The 17,506-nt window shown below is 35.8% G+C and overlaps 1 protein-coding gene across 1 annotated transcript in view; it reads right to left on the bottom strand.

Annotated features, from left to right (window-relative positions):
* Positions 1-3,142: 3,142 nt before the first annotated feature.
* cntnap5.S (contactin associated protein family member 5 S homeolog) overlaps positions 3,143-17,506 on the bottom strand; it is a 274,058-nt gene continuing 259,694 nt past the window's right edge. Inside the window, exons 22-24 of the mRNA XM_018237742.2 lie at positions 15,344-15,562; positions 5,775-5,846; positions 3,143-4,368 (exon numbers count right to left, since the gene is read on the bottom strand). Of these exons, the coding sequence (XP_018093231.1) occupies positions 4,172-4,368; positions 5,775-5,846; positions 15,344-15,562 (488 nt within the window). The 3' untranslated portion in view covers positions 3,143-4,171. The remainder of the gene's footprint in view (positions 4,369-5,774; positions 5,847-15,343; positions 15,563-17,506) is intronic.

Raw genomic sequence — 17,506 nt, 5'->3', positions numbered from 1 at the left:
TTATTATGGCTGGGGTTGCTTTTGTCTAGATGCCCTGGGTGGTAATTGACAGGTAGCCTGTAAATGTGAACCAGAGCCACACCTGAAGCAGTTTTTAGTTTTGTGTTGCAATCCATGGGATGGTATCATGTTAGGTGATTGAGAGGCAATGAGCTGAGGTGTGTCTCTTGTCTCCAGCCTTGGAGCACAGTCAAAGTTACTGGATTCTGGTAAAGCTGGTCATCTGAGGCAACTGCACCTGGTTTTCAAAAAACGAAGCTAGCGGCTTCCTCTAGGGTCCATGGTGATCGATCCTACACCCACACTCAACTTCAGGGGTACATTGCTCTAGCAATTGCTCCATTAAGCAAAGCTGGCAAAGTACCTAAAGTGTTTTCACCCCACTAATTGCAACATTAGTGGCTGGAAAAGACCCAGTGCAGTCTCAAGGCTCTAAAGTCTTGGCAATACATCTCTGGGGAAATGGCATACTTCTCAAGAAGAACTCTTTTAACCTCCTCGTAGTTGGCCTGCTGAGGGTAAGGCAATTCCCTGTAGAGCTCACTGGCTGCCAGAATTTTTGGCCACTCTGCCTGTGGAACATTGTAATCCTCACAAATGATTTTGAAGTTTTTTAGATAGGAATCAATGCCCTCATGTCTGTCATGTGGGGAAGGTAGCATGTGTTAATTTCACTACTGGTTTGTAGAACTCTGATCTCTGTACAAATCCTGAAGAATCCAATGCAGATGATTGGTGGTGCTGCCTTGAACCCAGGACCTCCTAAGAACCCAGTTCAAAGACCCACAGGCGATCTGCAGCAGAAAGATCAGGCCTGAACACAGTGATCCACTGATTATATCGATCCACCACAGGATCTGTGATGCTGACTCGCTCATCATCTGCTAGAAAAGCAGCACCCTATGGAGAAGTCACTGCCTCTTCCTCCATTTATGTGTTCACAAAAAGTCCAAATTGTTCCGGGTCCTCTGGATGTATGTCCAGAATGATCTGACTTCGCTTCCACCAAATCTCATGAAAATGACCAAACAGAAGTATGCAAGAGCACTGGAGAGTAGCCCAGTGACATTATTTCAATTCATTTTCAAGTACAGTGGTAACACAGCATTAAAACATAATGTAATATTCTTTATTAGGTTTTTATTGCATTGCAAATCTTAATTGCACATTGCAAACCTTGAAGGTGGTGTAAACTTTTGAAGCAAACGCAACAACTTTTCCATTAAGTTTTTTCACCTAAGTTGTCGCAAACTATAAACTTCACAATCAATTTCCTCATGTTTTGTCAGTGTCGAAGTGTTCACAAAGGCAACATTTGTGTACTTTGGGAACATTTCCCATTACGAACGAATTGCAAAAGATTTTTCCATTAGCGACCAATATTACATTCCCCAAATTTTAGATGTATTTTCAAAATTTGTTATTTTAAGGTTTGCATTTTCATTAAAAATTGAAGTGGTATGTAATTAAAATCACATGTGTTGTTTAAAATGGCATTTTTGCAAAATGTTTAGCTCACAATGTAAAATAATTTGCTGGTGAATATTACATTGCTCATTATCGCTAAGCAAAAGTTAGCTTTAACATCTGTTGTGGAGTATCTATAAATATGTTGTTGCAAAAAAAATGATTTGCAATTATGAAATTTTATTTCATGCACTGCGCATGTTCGCAAAAAAGCCATTTGTTGCAAACTTTGCAAGAAGTTGTTGAGGTCTCACATCAATCAAAAAGGATTCAAACAATAAAAATCTTGATTGTTAGCCTTTTTTTTGAGCTAATGAAAAATTATATTCCATTAAGGGTGGAATATGATTTTTTTTTTTTTTTTTGAAAAATTGTATGCAGCTGACTTTTCAAGATGGTTTGATAAATAAAATAGCAAGCTAGCTAGCAATTGATACATTTGAGTTTTTTACAATTCTAAAAAACCAAAAAAAAAACCCAGTAAGAATAGAGGTAGAATTGAAATAAATCTATCTCTAAGTAAATAATGTAGTGTTTTTAAAAGGAAACAATATTATAATAGACGTGCACTCAAACTGCATTGGATTCTCAATAATTATTTTTCTTGAATAGTATTAGAAATAGCATTTTAAGAAATATTTTCTAATATCACTCATCAGTTGTACAATATAGATGGTTAACTGACCTATGTTGGAATCAAACAATTATACCAGTTAAAAAGTTAAAAAAAGTTAAAAAGTTGTTTGCAGCAAGACCAGCCACCCCCTTAAAGTAGAGTAGCATGTCTCAGAAAAACTCATCCATGAAATATTATCTCTATCTGCAGTAGAGAAACTACTTTACCTTAAATGAAAATACTGAACACTTGCCAACTTGTGAAGGAAAGGGTTGGAGGTATGAACTGTTCTCATAGAGGTGCCCTTATGATGACATTGTACAATAGGCTGACTACTTAATGTACGGAAAACAAAGCACAAGCATCTCATACATGAGATTGACTGGAGATGAGTTACAATCTATATTCACACAACAGTGTCAGAAACATTACAAATCTTTAATTGTGAGATATTTCCAACCTCAGTCACAATTAAGACTTTGTTTCATTGAATCTATAGTTTATTTGCATATCAGATCAATTAGTGGTGGATTCATTTTGAGTGATTCCTTTGCTTAAAAAAATCCTCTCTGTTCAGCACTGAGCAATTTAAATAGGCACAGATAAGTGGTGAAACACCCCAAGAACATTTGTAGCATACCTCAAAAGATCTAGCAAAAAGGTGTACTGCTTCAAAAATGTACATAATAAAATATTTAGGGAAACTATTTTGGGCATTGCTAAATGCAGATATAATCAAGGCTATTCCACATATAATACACTACTGCACAAGAAATCCTAAATTAATGCAGATGAGTCCTTCTCAACAAACTTCATGTGTTACAATTATTGCTTTCAGTGGCTAATGATGTCAGCAGAAAGTGACAATTGTGGCATAATTCTAGATCCGTCTTTAATAATATGGTGTTGAGCTACAGTAACTTATAGGGAAAAAAAAAAAAAAAAAATATATATATATATAGATATATATATATATATATATATATATATATATATATATATATATATATATATATATATATATATATATATTTATTTTTTATTTTATTTTTTTCCTGATAATAAATAAACAAAAATTAATAATTTTTCATGTCAAGACACTTGGGGGTCTACTTATCAAGCCTCAATTTTTTCTGGTCAAGTTTTAAAGGGCAAAATATTTTTAGAGGGAAAAAAAACTCTTTTAGATTTAAAAATGATTATGCTCCTAAACTGCTAAAAATTCAAATCTGAAAATACATCCACTAAAACCTATTGAAATCATGTAGTCAATATTTGATGGTCCCTTTAACAATTGGAACATGACTTTCACCTTCAGGATTCTTGACAGTTTCAGTCTTTTTGCTCTGGTTTTAAGGCGTCAGCTTGATAAATTTAATTTTTGGAGAGTCAATTCGAAAACTGAGGGCATTCAGATTGGGAATTTGGTCAAAAAATTTTTGTGAATGAAGTCATAAAAAGTCGAGTTTTAGTAAATAACCCCCTTGAAGTGACTTTTTTTAAATATTAAAATGTACTTTGTTTTACTAGATTTTAAGCAGGTATTCCAAATTACCCCTAAAACCCTCAGTTTCTCAATATTCAGGATAACAGATCCCATATGTATATTGATTATATGAATGAAATGGCTGTAATCTGTGATGTCCAATTTGTTTGTCCTAAATTTCATACTACTTACCACAAAATAAAATTTCAATTTATATTTTTCAGGCACTGAATTCATCTTGTAAATTTATCAGTGGTTCTTTGTCTACTTTTCAGGCAAAGATATGTATTCAGTATTAAACAATTTTCATTTTCTAGTGTAAAATATATTAAAGAGTCAGTGACTACAAGGTGAGCACAAACAATGCTTACATTTTTTGGGAAATTAAATATTACAAACAGAATTTGATAGCATGCACGCCTGTGGACCATTGTTGCTTAAGAAGAAAAAAAAAAGGCTCTTGTGCCAAAGAAAGAGCTGTGAATTTTATGATGAAAAGGAGGCACTGTAAAGAGATTGCCACATACTCTTGAGATTTCTTTCAAAAGGAAAACACTGTAACAATTTAGCTAAAAAGAGCAAAGAATTAAAAATAAAGTCTTTCAGATAAAATATTCCTTTTTACATTCGCTCACTGCGTTTTGCAAGTCCATTTCATTGCGAAATGAATTTTCCATGCTGTTTGGATATTCTTTCTCCTTTTTCTGATTTTTTCTATGTGTTTCTTTATGTTGATATAGAATCTTGGTCATTATTGCCACAATGCAAAAAATAATAAATATAGTCACAGCTATGACTCCTACAAAAATAAAAACAAAACAATAAAACAATGTAATTCAGTCAAGAAGTAACATTAAGCTATTCTGTAAATTTAGAGGCAAAAGTATTTCTGATTATACAGTATCGTGATGTGTGAATCACAGCAAAATCTTGATTGTGTTTTTTAATCCAATTTATTCAAACAATGTAACTTGCCACCTAAAACCTGACATAATGTTTACTTTCTTTTTAATAAACATGGTTGAGCAAATGTGCTCAAATAAAAAAAAAAACATGATCAAGATTGTGTTGTGATTTAAGACAAAATGGCAATTCAAAAATAAAGAATTATGTCTCTTGGTAACAAGCTGTTATATGTATTATTTGTATTATTATTACAAATCTAGGTGTATTTTCAATTTGACATTACACAGGAGAACTATGTAACTGAGGGAGGCCTATAACACACTGATGGGTAAGTATATGCAGTCAGCAACTTATAAAGTGTTATTTACTAAAACCCAAATCTGGTAAGGGTTTTAAAGGGGAAAACACAATTTTTTCATAGTGAAAAAATAATAAATTTTTTCAAGATTTATTAAACCTCGAGGCTGCTAAAAGTTAGAATCTAAAAATACTCCATCTCAAACCTGCTGAGGTCATATAGAAGTCAATGGTAGATGTCCTTTTTACAAATGGAAGAAAGGATCTGTGCCTGGGTGTCTTACGTTAATCAAATAATTCATGGTTTTTGGGATTTTTTGGGTGTTAAAGGAGAAGGAAAGGTTAAAACTAAGTAAGCCTTATCAGAAAGGTCCATCTAAATATACCAGTAATCCCCCAAAGTAGTGCTGCTCTGAGTCCCCTGTCAAAAGAAACAGCACATTTCTTTCCTTCTATTGTGTACACATGGGCTTCTGCATCAGACTTCCTGCCTTCAGCTTAAACCTCATTGCCCTGGGCAAGAGCATGCTCAGTTTGCTCCTCTTCCCCCTCCCCTCCCTTCTCTGCTGTAATCTGAGCCCAGAGCAGGGAGAGACTCAGGCAGGAAGTGATGTCACACCATGTTAATACTGCAGCTCCTATCCTAAACAAACAGAGAGTTTCTAGAGCTTTTTACTCAGGTATAGTAAACCATTCTACAGAATAAATATAGCATTCTAGCTTGTACTATTGCAGCTAATCTATTGGCAATAAAATGCCTCTGTAGCTTTCCTTCTCCTTTAAATTGTACAATTCAAATTTTCACAAGATTTATCTTCTAAAGTCTTTTAAGTCTTTTTCCGCACCAAATTATTTGTATTATTTTATTGATAAATAACGTAAAATCGTGGATGGGAGTTTGGCTGAATTTGTTTTAATAAAATAATGAGAACATTTTGAGTTTTAGTAAATAACCCCTATAATACTGTATATACGAGAAAAAAACAAATCTCGTTTTAATACCTCCAATTACAGCAGAATCACTTCTTACAGCATTTTTTCGAGGTTCCTGATCATCATCCTTTCCAAAGGGATCTGAAAAAGTTAACAAAATGTAAAAAGTACATAGAATAGGAATTAGTGTTTATTTTATTTTACAGAATCTGTGGCAATATTCACTTTTTTGCAGGTTGTGAGAAGTTTTGTGACTCTGCTCTAAAATTTTAGCATATGTGCAAAAAATGTAAAAAAAAAAAAAAAGCCCATTGACTACAATAAATCCTCCCCTCCAGTGTCGGACTGGGTTGCCAGGAGCCCACCAGAAAACCTTAGACTGTGGGCCCACTTTCCAAACTATTATTCCTCCTCTACTCACTAAGGGGCAGATTTATAAAGGGGACAAATTTCAAAGTAAAAAACACTTCGAAATTCAACCATGGAATTAAAATACTTCGACTTCGAATATCGAAGTGGAAGGATATTTTACCGAATTTGCCAATCGAACGATCAAAGTAAAATCGTTCGAATCAATCGATTTTAGCGTACGATCGAACGATGTTTCTTTGATGTGTGAAGACTTAGAAAAATGCATTAGAAGGTCCCGATAGGCTTAATTAACCCTCGATATTTGACTGCCGAAGGTAAATCCTTCGATTTTGAATATCTAAGTTGAAGGACTTACCGCAATTTGTTCGATCGAATGAAAAACCATTCCATCGAATGCTTAAATACTTCAAATGGAACGATTCGAAGGATTTTAATCCATCGATCAAACGATTTTTCTTCGACTAAAAGCTAAGAAAGCCTATGGGGACCTTCCCCATAGGCTAACATTGCACCTCGGTAGGTTTTAAGTGGCGAAGTAGGGGGTCAAAGTTTTTTTTAAAGAGACAGTACTTCGATTATCGAATGGTCGAATAGTCGAACGATTTTTAGTTTGAATCGTTCCATTCAAAGTCGAAGTCGTAGTCGAAGGTCAAAGTAGCCAATTCGATGGTCGAAATAGCCAAAAAACATTCAAAATTCGAAGTTTTTTTTATTCTATTCCATCACTCGAGCTAAGTAAATGTGTCCCGTGGTATTCTATTCAATGGTCGAAGTTCGAATTTTTTTACTTAGAAAATTCCCTCGAATTCACTTCGACCCTTGATAAATCTGCCCCTAAACCTCTTTATTCTCCAAGTCTTACTATACTCTATAGTTCCATTATTAAGCCTTTTTTCCTAAAAATAAATAGGGAATGACCATGATATATGCCAAATGTTTAGAGGCAAGAGGGCCCACTGACACCTGCCAAATTGGCACTTTTTAGTGGGGAGGGGGGCAGTGTCAGACAGGCCAACCGGGAGTTTTCCTGGTATCCCGGTGGGCCTGTCTGACACTACCCCCCTCCCCACTAAAAAGTGCCAATTTGGCAAGATTTTGACACTTTTTACATGGCTTTCAGGCTTAGAACTCCTACAATTTTAATAGTAACTTTAGAAGAAAGGGAAATCAGTGTTGACTGCAGGTATGTGATGGAATATAAAGTAAATACTAGGCTGGATAGGAAGGCGTAATAAGACCTTATTTACAAGGGGCAAAATCAAAAGTGTAAAAAAAACAAAGTGTATATATATATATATATATATATATATATATATATATATATATATATATATATATATATATATATATATATATATATATATAAACTGAAGTAGTAAATAAAATATTTAAGTCAGGTGGAGAAACCACACATAGGTATTACTCTGAAAACACATTATAGTTCTCAGCAAATGTCAATGCAATATTGTAACAATCAATCCAAAATAGCAAAGTATAAAAAAAAAAGCCCAACGCATATTTTGCAAGTTTGGTCTATGAACTATAGTAAATGTTTAATCTAAACATGGCAGTCTCCGGATTCAATTATAGAGAGTAAAATATTATGTTGCTGCCATAAAAAATGTTTTAATGATAAAACAGTAGTTTAGCTTTTTAACTACCAAATATTGGCACCATATGTGGAAATACAGAATCTACATTTCTTGCACTTTGTTGGAAGTGAATGGGGTAACAAGACATGCATATCTATAATATTAATAATATCATTTAATGTATAAGTATAATGGTCAAGTCCTCCTAAAGTTGCTTCATCAAACCATGAAAATTTTCTGCAGGATTCCCAGCCAACTAATAGGTACCAGGTGCTAAGTCAGATCTAGTGTTTCCATTGCAACATGATTGCATTGTTATAAGCTGCTTAATATATGTTTGTTTTTAAATTGATTGTTGATGTTTTGAATTCAGATAGTAGAATAAATACTAAGGGAAGTGTTTTATGAATATATTTGACTGACTGATGATTGTTAGGGATGTAGCGAACGTCGGAAAAAAAGTTCGCGAACATATTCGCGAACTTGCGCAAAAATGCGAGCGGTTCGCGAACGGTTCGCGAACCCCATAGACTTCAATGGGAAGGCGAACTTTAACATCTAGAAAAGACATTTCTGGCCAGAAAAATGATTTTAAAGTTGTTTAAAGGGTGCAACGACCTGGACAGTGGCATGCCAGAGGGGGATCAAGGGCAAAAATGTATCTGAAAAATCTGCCTGTGTGTGCTTGGAAGAGATAGTGTAGGGGGAGAGCTGTTAGTGATTTCAGGGACAGATGATAGTAAGCTTGCTGGCTAGTAATCTGCTTGATACTGCTCTGTATTGGAGGGACAGAAGTCTGCAGGGATTTGAGGGACATTTTAGCTTAGGTAGCTTTGCTGGCTAGTAATCTACTGTTCTCTTTAAACAACTGCCATACGTTGACCTTGTAGGCATTGTTTGCCCAGTTTTTTTGGACGCAGCCACTGAAGCACAGTTGCCAGAAAAAATATGCCATATAAATGCTGAAAATAGTAATTTTTCGCCATACGTTGACCTTGTAGACATTGTTTGCCCAGTTTTTTTGGACGCAGCCACTGAAGCACAGTTGCCAGAAAAATTATGCCATATAAATGCTGAAAATATAAATTTTTTTGGTTGCAGCCACTGAAGCACAGAGGCCAGAAAAATTATGCCATATAAATGCAGAAAATATGCATTTTTTTGGTCGCAGCCACTGAAGCACAGTTGCCAGAATAATTATGCCATATAAATGCTGAAAATATAAATTTTTTTGGTTGCAGCCACTGAAGCACAGAGGCCAGAAAAATTATGCCATATAAATGCAGAAAATATGCATTTTTTTGGTCGCAGCCACTGAAGCACAGTTGCCAGAAAAAATATGCCATATAAATGCTGAAAATAGTCATTTTTTGCCATATACGTTGAGTCAACGTATGGCAAAAAATTACTATTTTCAGCATTTATATGGCATATTTTTTCTGGCCTCTGTGCTTCAGTGGCTGCGGCCAAAAAAACTGGGCAAACAATGCCTACAAGGTCAACGTATACACTACTACAGCGGTGGATACGGATTACGTAAAATATATGAATGCTGCTTGAAAAAAAGTAACTCAAGTGGTTTTTCTAGAGACGATAATATTATCAATATTTAGACAAAATGTGAACAAGCTCACACAGCTCGATGGCGGGTTGAAGAAAACAGTGTGCAAATAATGCCTACAAGGTCAACGTATACACTACTACAGCGGTGGATACGGATTACGTAAAATATATGAATGCTGCTTGAAAAAAAGTAACTCAAGTGGTTTTTCTAGAGACGATAATATTATCAATATTTAGACAAAATGTGAACAAGCTCACACAGCTCGATGGCGGGTTGAAGAAAACAGTGTGCAAATAATGCCTACAAGGTCAACGTATACACTACTACAGCGGTGGATACGGATTACGTAAAATATATGAATGCTGCTTGAAAAAAAGTAACTCAAGTGGTTTTTCTAGAGACGATAATATTATCAATATTTAGACAAAATGTGAACAAGCTCACACAGCTCGATGGCGGGTTGAAGAAAACACTGTGCAAATAATGCCTACAAGGCCAACGTATACACTACTACAGCGGTGGATACGGATTACGTAAAATATATGAATGCTGCTTGAAAAAAGTGACTCCGGTGTTTTTTCTGGAGACGGTAATATTATGGATATTTAGACAGAATGGGAACAAGGTCACACAGCTCGATGGCGGGTTGAAGAAAACAGTGTGCAAATAATGCCTACAAGGCCAACGTATACACTACTACAGCGGTGGATACGGATTACGTAAAATATATGAATGCTGCTTGAAAAAAGTGACTCCGGTGTTTTTTCTGGAGACGGTAATATTATGGATATTTAGACAGAATGGGAACAAGGTCACACAGCTCGATGGCGGGTTGAAGAAAACAGTGTGCAAATAATGCCTACAAGGCCAACGTATACACTACTACAGCGGTGGATACGGATTACGTAAAATATATGAATGCTGCTTGAAAAAAGTGACTCCGGTGTTTTTTCTGGAGACGGTAATATTATGGATATTTAGACAGAATGGGAACAAGGTCACACAGCTCGATGGCGGGTTGAAGAAAACAGTGTGCAAATAATGCCTACAAGGCCAACGTATACACTACTACAGCGGTGGATACGGATTACGTAAAATATATGAATGCTGCTTGAAAAAAGTGACTCCGGTGTTTTTTCTGGAGACGGTAATATTATGGATATTTAGACAGAATGTGAACAAGGTCACACAGCTCGATGGCGGGTTGAAGAAAACAGTGTGCAAATAATGCCTACAGGGCAAATAATGCCTAAAAGGTCAACTTATACACTACTACAGCGGTAGTAAAATAAAAAAAAGTAAAATAAAAAAAAATGAATATTAAAAAAAAAAAATTAAAGTTGGTGCTGCTGAACTACTAGGAGCAGCAGATTAGCACACCAGTCCCACTCCCCAACACTGCTAGACTAATAGCACTGGGCTCTTATAGTAGTAGTAGTAGTAGTAGTAGTAAAACAACAAAAAAATAAATAAAAGCAGTCCTTACAAGGACTACTGTTATTGCAGCAGTCAGCAGATGAGATCAGAAGCAGGACAGCTGCCCACTGCAGCTACATACAGAGCACTGCAGTAGAAGGTAGATTACTAGCCAGCAAAGCTACCTAAGCTTAAATGTCCCTCAAACCCCTGCAGACTTCTGTCCCTCCAATAACAGAGCAGTATCAAAACGATTACTAGCCAGCAAACTTTCAACTGTCCCTGAAATCACTAACAGGCAGCAGCTCTCTCCCTACACTATCTCTTCAGCACACACAGGCAGAGTGAAAAAACGCTGCAGGGCTTCGGTTTTTATAGGGAAGGGGAGTGGTCCAGGGGAGAGCTTCCTGATTGGCTGCCATGTACCTGCTGGTCTGGGGTGAGAGGGCAAAAAAAAGCGCCAACAATGGCGAACCCAAAATGGCGAACGTCGCGCGACGTTCGCGAACTTCCGGCGAGCGCGAACACCCGATGTTCGCGCGAACAAGTTCGCCGGCGAACAGTTCGCGACATCTCTAATGATTGTGCATTGAATATGTAGGTAAAGAATAAATGCGAATGAATTAATAATTTGTCGTAATTCTGATAATGACTTTTAGGAATTCCTTGTGCTATAAAAATTGTTTCATAAATACGCAAACCATGATTTAATAACATGAAGTATTCCTGCAACCCTTCATCACCTGCCAACACAAGATGCTGAAGGAGAGTGAAGTAAGGATAAATGTTTTAAAATTTCTTAGATCAGGATCATATATGCACTGCGGGAGTATCTGCCATTGACCTTCTGACTGCTTATCTGGAGCAAGTAGTTATGCTTATACTTATAAGGGGGAATGAAATCACTAATGATATTTAAAATGGAGTTTTTGCAAATGTTTAGCACTGCTCTCAGTGTACAATCTTTCTCTGGCAAATATTACATCGCTAAGCAAAGGTTAGTGTAATATAAAAAAATACACTTTGCGTTACTAAAAAAAAAAACACACTTTGCGATTAGGAAATTTTATTTTATGACCTGCAAATGTTCACAAAAGCCATTTGGTTGCAAACTTTGTGAGAGTCTTTGAGATCTGTAATTGGTCAAAAAGGACACACACATGGTCACTAACATTTCCAATGGTCTTTGAGAAAGTTTTTTAAGAGTTTAACATTCTTATAAATGTGACACTTTGGGACCATTTACTAACAATCAAATGTAGTTTTTTTCATGAATCTGGAAAACATTTTTGGTTTTCCTATATTTATAAAAAGCTCTAGAAAGATGTATTATATGTACAAACTACAATAACCTCTAAAGGCAAAAACGTCACCAAGTTAAAGTTAAAGGTCCTAGAGAAGTCAATGGGGTCAGTGCTGTTCCTGTTGGACCATTTTTGAACCACACAGAATGTTAGAGGTTTTCAGATTTTTTAAGTTTTAGAGATATTTGTATTTTTTTTTGGGATCATTCAGTGCTTTTTTTGTTGATACTGTCTATAATCGGAACTTTTAATAAATTCAATGATAAACACAGTTTATGGGGCATATTTACTATTGGTCGAATATCGAGGGTTAATTAACCCTCGATATTCGACTATTGAAGTTAAATCCTTCGACTTTGAATATCGAATTAAATCCTTTGAATCGAACGATTCGAAGGATTTTAATTCATCGATCAAACGAAATTCCTTAGATCAGAAATTGGCTACAAAGCCCATTGGGACCTTTCCCATAGGCTAACATTGATGCTCGGTAGGTTTTAGGTGGCGAAGTAGGAGGTCGAAGTTTTTTTTAAAGAGACAGTACTTCGACTATCGAATGGTCGAATAGTCGAACGATGTTTATTTCGAATCGTTCGATTTGAAGTCGAAGGTCGAAGTAGCCAATTCGATAGTCGAAGTAGCCAAAAAAATACTTCGAAATTCGAAGTATTTTTTATTCTATTCCTTCACTCGAGCTCTAAACCACTAAAATCCAATCTTTAATAAACAATACTCTTTATTAGCATTACTTTGATATTTAATTACCTCTTCAACTTCATAATTATTCCCTTAAATATCTTAGCCAATAAGAAGCTGCATGTTAAAGCCTGTTTATGCTCTTCATTGAGATCAATTAGTATTAATATGGAATTATCTTTAATTCATACACCAAAAAAAAATATACAGTTGATCTGCAACAAAGGTGAGGGCATGATCTTCTCCCATTTTTTCTGAAGGTTTTTCAGCCTAAGTATATTCCCCACATGCTGTTTAGTAAGATGTATACCTGTCACTATAATTACAGAAGTACAGCATATTTATGGGTAATTAAGCCTTTGTGCTTTTCAAAAAGAAATCTCTAAAGTCTGCCTGACAGCTGTATTTCTAGGCCAAATCTCTCCTCCATCCTACTTTTCTAGAAAGCAGTTTTCTGGGTATTAGATTCTTTCATTAAACCTAGTAATAGCTATTACCAATATTGTTCATTGTATCATTGCACAATGTAAAGATTTGGATTTATTATGTTTGGTTTTGTAAATGTGTCTATAAAAGCTGATGGGCGTTTGTGAATGATCTCCATTACTAAATGCATTAACAGTTATGTGCTGCAATTAAAAAAAGCACTTAGGGAGAACTCATTTGCATATATTGAAACATGGTTTGGAAACCTACAAAAACAAAGGCTAGCCATTAATCATTTCAATCTTCCATTGCTGTCAAACAATAATTGTCTTCATTTACCAGCATACCAAAGATTAAAGGATCATTCCTTGACCCTAAGGGACAGATTTATCAAAGGTCGAGGTGAATTTTCGAATGAAAAAAAATTCAAATTTTGAGCTATTTGTGTACTTTGACTAGGGAATAGTCCAAATTCTATTTGAATTTGAAAAAAATTCAAAAATTCGAATATCGAAATTTATCATGTACTGTCTCTTTAAAAATTAGACTTCGCCCATTCGCCATCTAAAACCAGCCAAATTGCTGTTTGGAGTCAATTGGTGGACTTTTTTTGGGGGGGGGGACTTCGAATCAAACACGATCGAATGCGATATTCCTTCGATTTGTACGTTTAGAATTTGGCTGAATATGAACTTATTCAATCGAAAACAGACCTATTTGACTTTGACTTCATTTCGGTTGGTCTTTTTGAATTCAAATTTTGAAGTTTTTTCAATTCGAAATTTGACCCTTGATAAATATGCCCCTAAGGGACAGAACAAGAATTCTCTCTGAATCCCATAATTGGTACAAAAAAAAAATCCATAAGGAGCAGGCCATTGGCTGGAAAACTGTTCTTTTTATGACACTCAGTTCTCTCCAAGCATCAGCTATACATGAAATGTGAACTGGGTGTTGGGAGGTTTACAAAATAATTCCCAAACAAAAGAGTTTTAGACAAACTGAATTTATGGTGCTCCAGAAAACTCTTCTTCTAACTAGGAGATAGGAGAATAAAATGTAAAACTGCCCCATTTCATAATATTCAAAGCTACCTGATACTGCCTATAATGTTATTTTCATTCAATCATCTTTGAGATTAAGTTATTTTTCCTTAATAAATATTTCCTTCTATTTGCTTGGGTCATCACTCCTTTAGAAACAAAAAGCATGGCAAACTCCCTTACACAGAGTTTCCATATCGCTCCCAGACAAGCTTAAATATTGATTTTTTTTAGTGTCCCATCTACTCCAACTGTCATAATTTGTAGTAGGGATTATCTTATTTTTTCACCTGATACAGATTTGCAACATAATTCACATTACAAAAAAATTGTGAAAAAAACAGTAGTTATTTTTTTTTTTTAGTTTCAAGTCTATTTTTTAAGAACTATTTTTTTTAAGGGGCTGATTAATCAAATGTAAGACACGATTATTTTTATTTTTTATGCAAATTTTTAATATTCTTCGAATAAGTAAAATTTGAAACCACAAATTAAAAAAAAATTGGCAGCTTAAAGCTGGTGAGCTTCTTTTGATTTTTTTAAGATAAAAAAAACTTGAATAGGAATTTGAATTAGTCTGCCTTTGATCCCACACCTCTATATCAGGCTTGATGACTTGGTCACATGCCTTGTTGGGGCAGATGCGGGAAGTACTCATTTATTTATTTATTCTCTTGTTGTTCCTCTAAAAGAGAACTCACTTGGGAACAGCTCATTCAGCTGCTTACTACAACTGATATAAATCACAAACTCAAAAGGAGCTTCAACATCTTCTTAAATGAGTGAGCACAGAATGCATTCAGAGTCCCATATAAAAGCTTGATTAACTAAAGTATAGGGTTTAAAAGTAGGATAATCAGTCAAATTTGACGCGCATCAAAATGATTTTTATGCCCACTGACTTCAATGCATTTTTTTTTTTTTGCCTTTTCGTGAATTTTTTCGCAGTTTCATAAATTTTACGGCACATCACTAATAATCAGTGATAATTTTGCCCCTTTGAAGAGACTGCCAGAATACATTTCTGGTTGGCTTTCATTTGAAGAAGGGGAATTCTAAAACATGGTAGACAAGAATATATTGCTGAAAAGAGAGAGGGGGCTGCAGACACAGTAACTAGAATGCCACAAACCTGGATTACTAATTAAGTACATTGAATCATGAAAAAGGGAAAGCTAGTGGAAGGGAGTTTATTACACAAATGATCCTATGAATTTTCACTCACCTGATGAGGAGTAAGTGGTTGTGACTGTACTCAGGTCACTCTCTGTGATGGACCCACAACTGCACTCAGACAATGTTCCACTCACTGTTACTGGTGCTATGCTTGGGTGGCGCAGTGCTGCTTTCAAAGGTGCCACATGATTATACTGCACAGAAGAGAGACATCCCACAAACCCAAGGGTGTTTGCCTTGGAGATCTCTGAATCAAGTCCTGGATTATCTGCAAAATTTAGTGAAACTGTAAATTGACTAAAGTATATATAAAGTATATATTAATATGGATATGACTAGTTCTATTTAAGGGTGAAATACAATTAAGTGCTTAAAGCTCAACCCAAATGTAAAAAAAAGGATATTAGGTCTGATTTACTTATAGGTAAACTATGCTATTTTAATTAATATGATTCATGTTTCATTCACTTGCCAGTCAAACAGAACATTCCTTTTCTGTATATTTGTATTTATACACATGGGAGGAGGGGCCATATTGTTTCCTTAGACAGTACAGTATGAGGGTTTAGCTTATTGTGTGCCCAAAACATTCCTTTTCTGTATATTTGTATTTATACATATGGAAGGAAGCTGCAATATTGTTTGCCTTACACAGTACAGTATGATGGGATACTGGAGTTCTTTGATGAAACACAGAATCAAATGTTGTGTCATTTATTTTGTAGTCAGCCTTTCCCCATTCAGAATTTTGCCCATTACAACATACAAGCTTCTCCTCAATGGAGCTTACAAGTTACAACCCAAGTTCACATGCCACTCACACATACACATTAAAGTATATTAGTTTGTGATCAGAAAGATCCATCAGTAAGGAAACTCAGAGGCAATGTCCATCTCCTCACATATTGTGAGTGCAATCAAACCCATAATGCTGTGAGGCTGCAGTAAAAAACCATGTCAGGCTCTTTATTATCAAAGAGTTGAATAAATGTTGTTTTTTGCGGAAATATAATGGGGATATGTCAAAGCACATAGCTACATATATGTAACAGAATACACAAAGCATGCCAAGTTTAGGCAAATGTGGTGAAGGTAACTAAGGAGGAATGTACTTAACAACTGTAGTCACAAAAATGATCAAAGCCTGACCATCACAGTTGCAACATTTTGCAGCATTATGAGTTCTGTAAAGGAATCATCTTCATCTACCATTTCTGCCATGATAGAGCTTGTTCTTCTATTTGGGTAAGCTGGGCAGCCTTAGCTATGGCTGCATTGTATATACCATTTTGCTGAGTAAAGTACAGGTATGGAATCCTTTACCCGATAATTCGTTATCTAAAAAGCTCAGAATTACGGAAAGGATGTCTCCCATACATTGCATTATAAGTAAATCTGATTTCCTTTTGATCTGTGATAATAAAACAGTACCTTGTACTTGATCTAAATTCTAGAATAATGAATCCTTACTGGAAGAAAAACCAGTGTATTGGGTTTATTTAATGGCTACATGATTTTCTAGTTGACTAAAAGTATGGAGATCCAAATTACGGAAAGGCCCCTCATCCGGAAAACCCCAGGTCCTGAGCATTCTGGAAAACAGGTCTCATACCTGTAGCAATAGAGGTGCATGGCTTTAGTTGTATTGTATATTCCATTTCTGCTGATGAAAGTGCAGTTTTTATAGAGGTGCATTGCCTGTGCTGCTCTCTACATACATTTCTGCTGAATAAAGAGGCTATCAAGGTGAATTGCCCCAGCTGCACTGTATGTTCAATTCTGCTAGGCAAACAGCAATGGATATGTAATAAAACAGATGAAGCAGTGGTCTAACTATAGAAGAAGCAGACCTCACAGGGGGCTCAGACCATGGGGTCTGCTACCTCTGTAGCTATAGAGACATTTCCTCCCCCAGCGGCACTTCTACTTGACAGCGAGCAGACAGGGAGAGAGATATGACCAGAGAGGGGGACACACGTGGGCAAGCATATAGCGTTGCATCGTGAACCGGGCCTCTCTGTAGAGTCCGTATAGTTATTCCCCTTAGATGGATTTTCATCTCAAGGCCCCTTTGCCCTTTTTGCTGACATCTACATGCCTGCTTCAGTTTGCCCCTAATTCATGGATCAGATGCAGGTATTCCTGCCCTGTACTTTGTAAAAAAGGGCTGTCATGCAGAGCAGCACCAATATATATATGAATGTATGGGAAA

Source organism: Xenopus laevis, chromosome 9_10S (assembly GCF_017654675.1).
Source record: "Xenopus laevis strain J_2021 chromosome 9_10S, Xenopus_laevis_v10.1, whole genome shotgun sequence".
Taxonomy (NCBI): domain Eukaryota; kingdom Metazoa; phylum Chordata; class Amphibia; order Anura; family Pipidae; genus Xenopus; species Xenopus laevis.
This window is presented reverse-complemented; position numbering and strand designations above follow the sequence as displayed.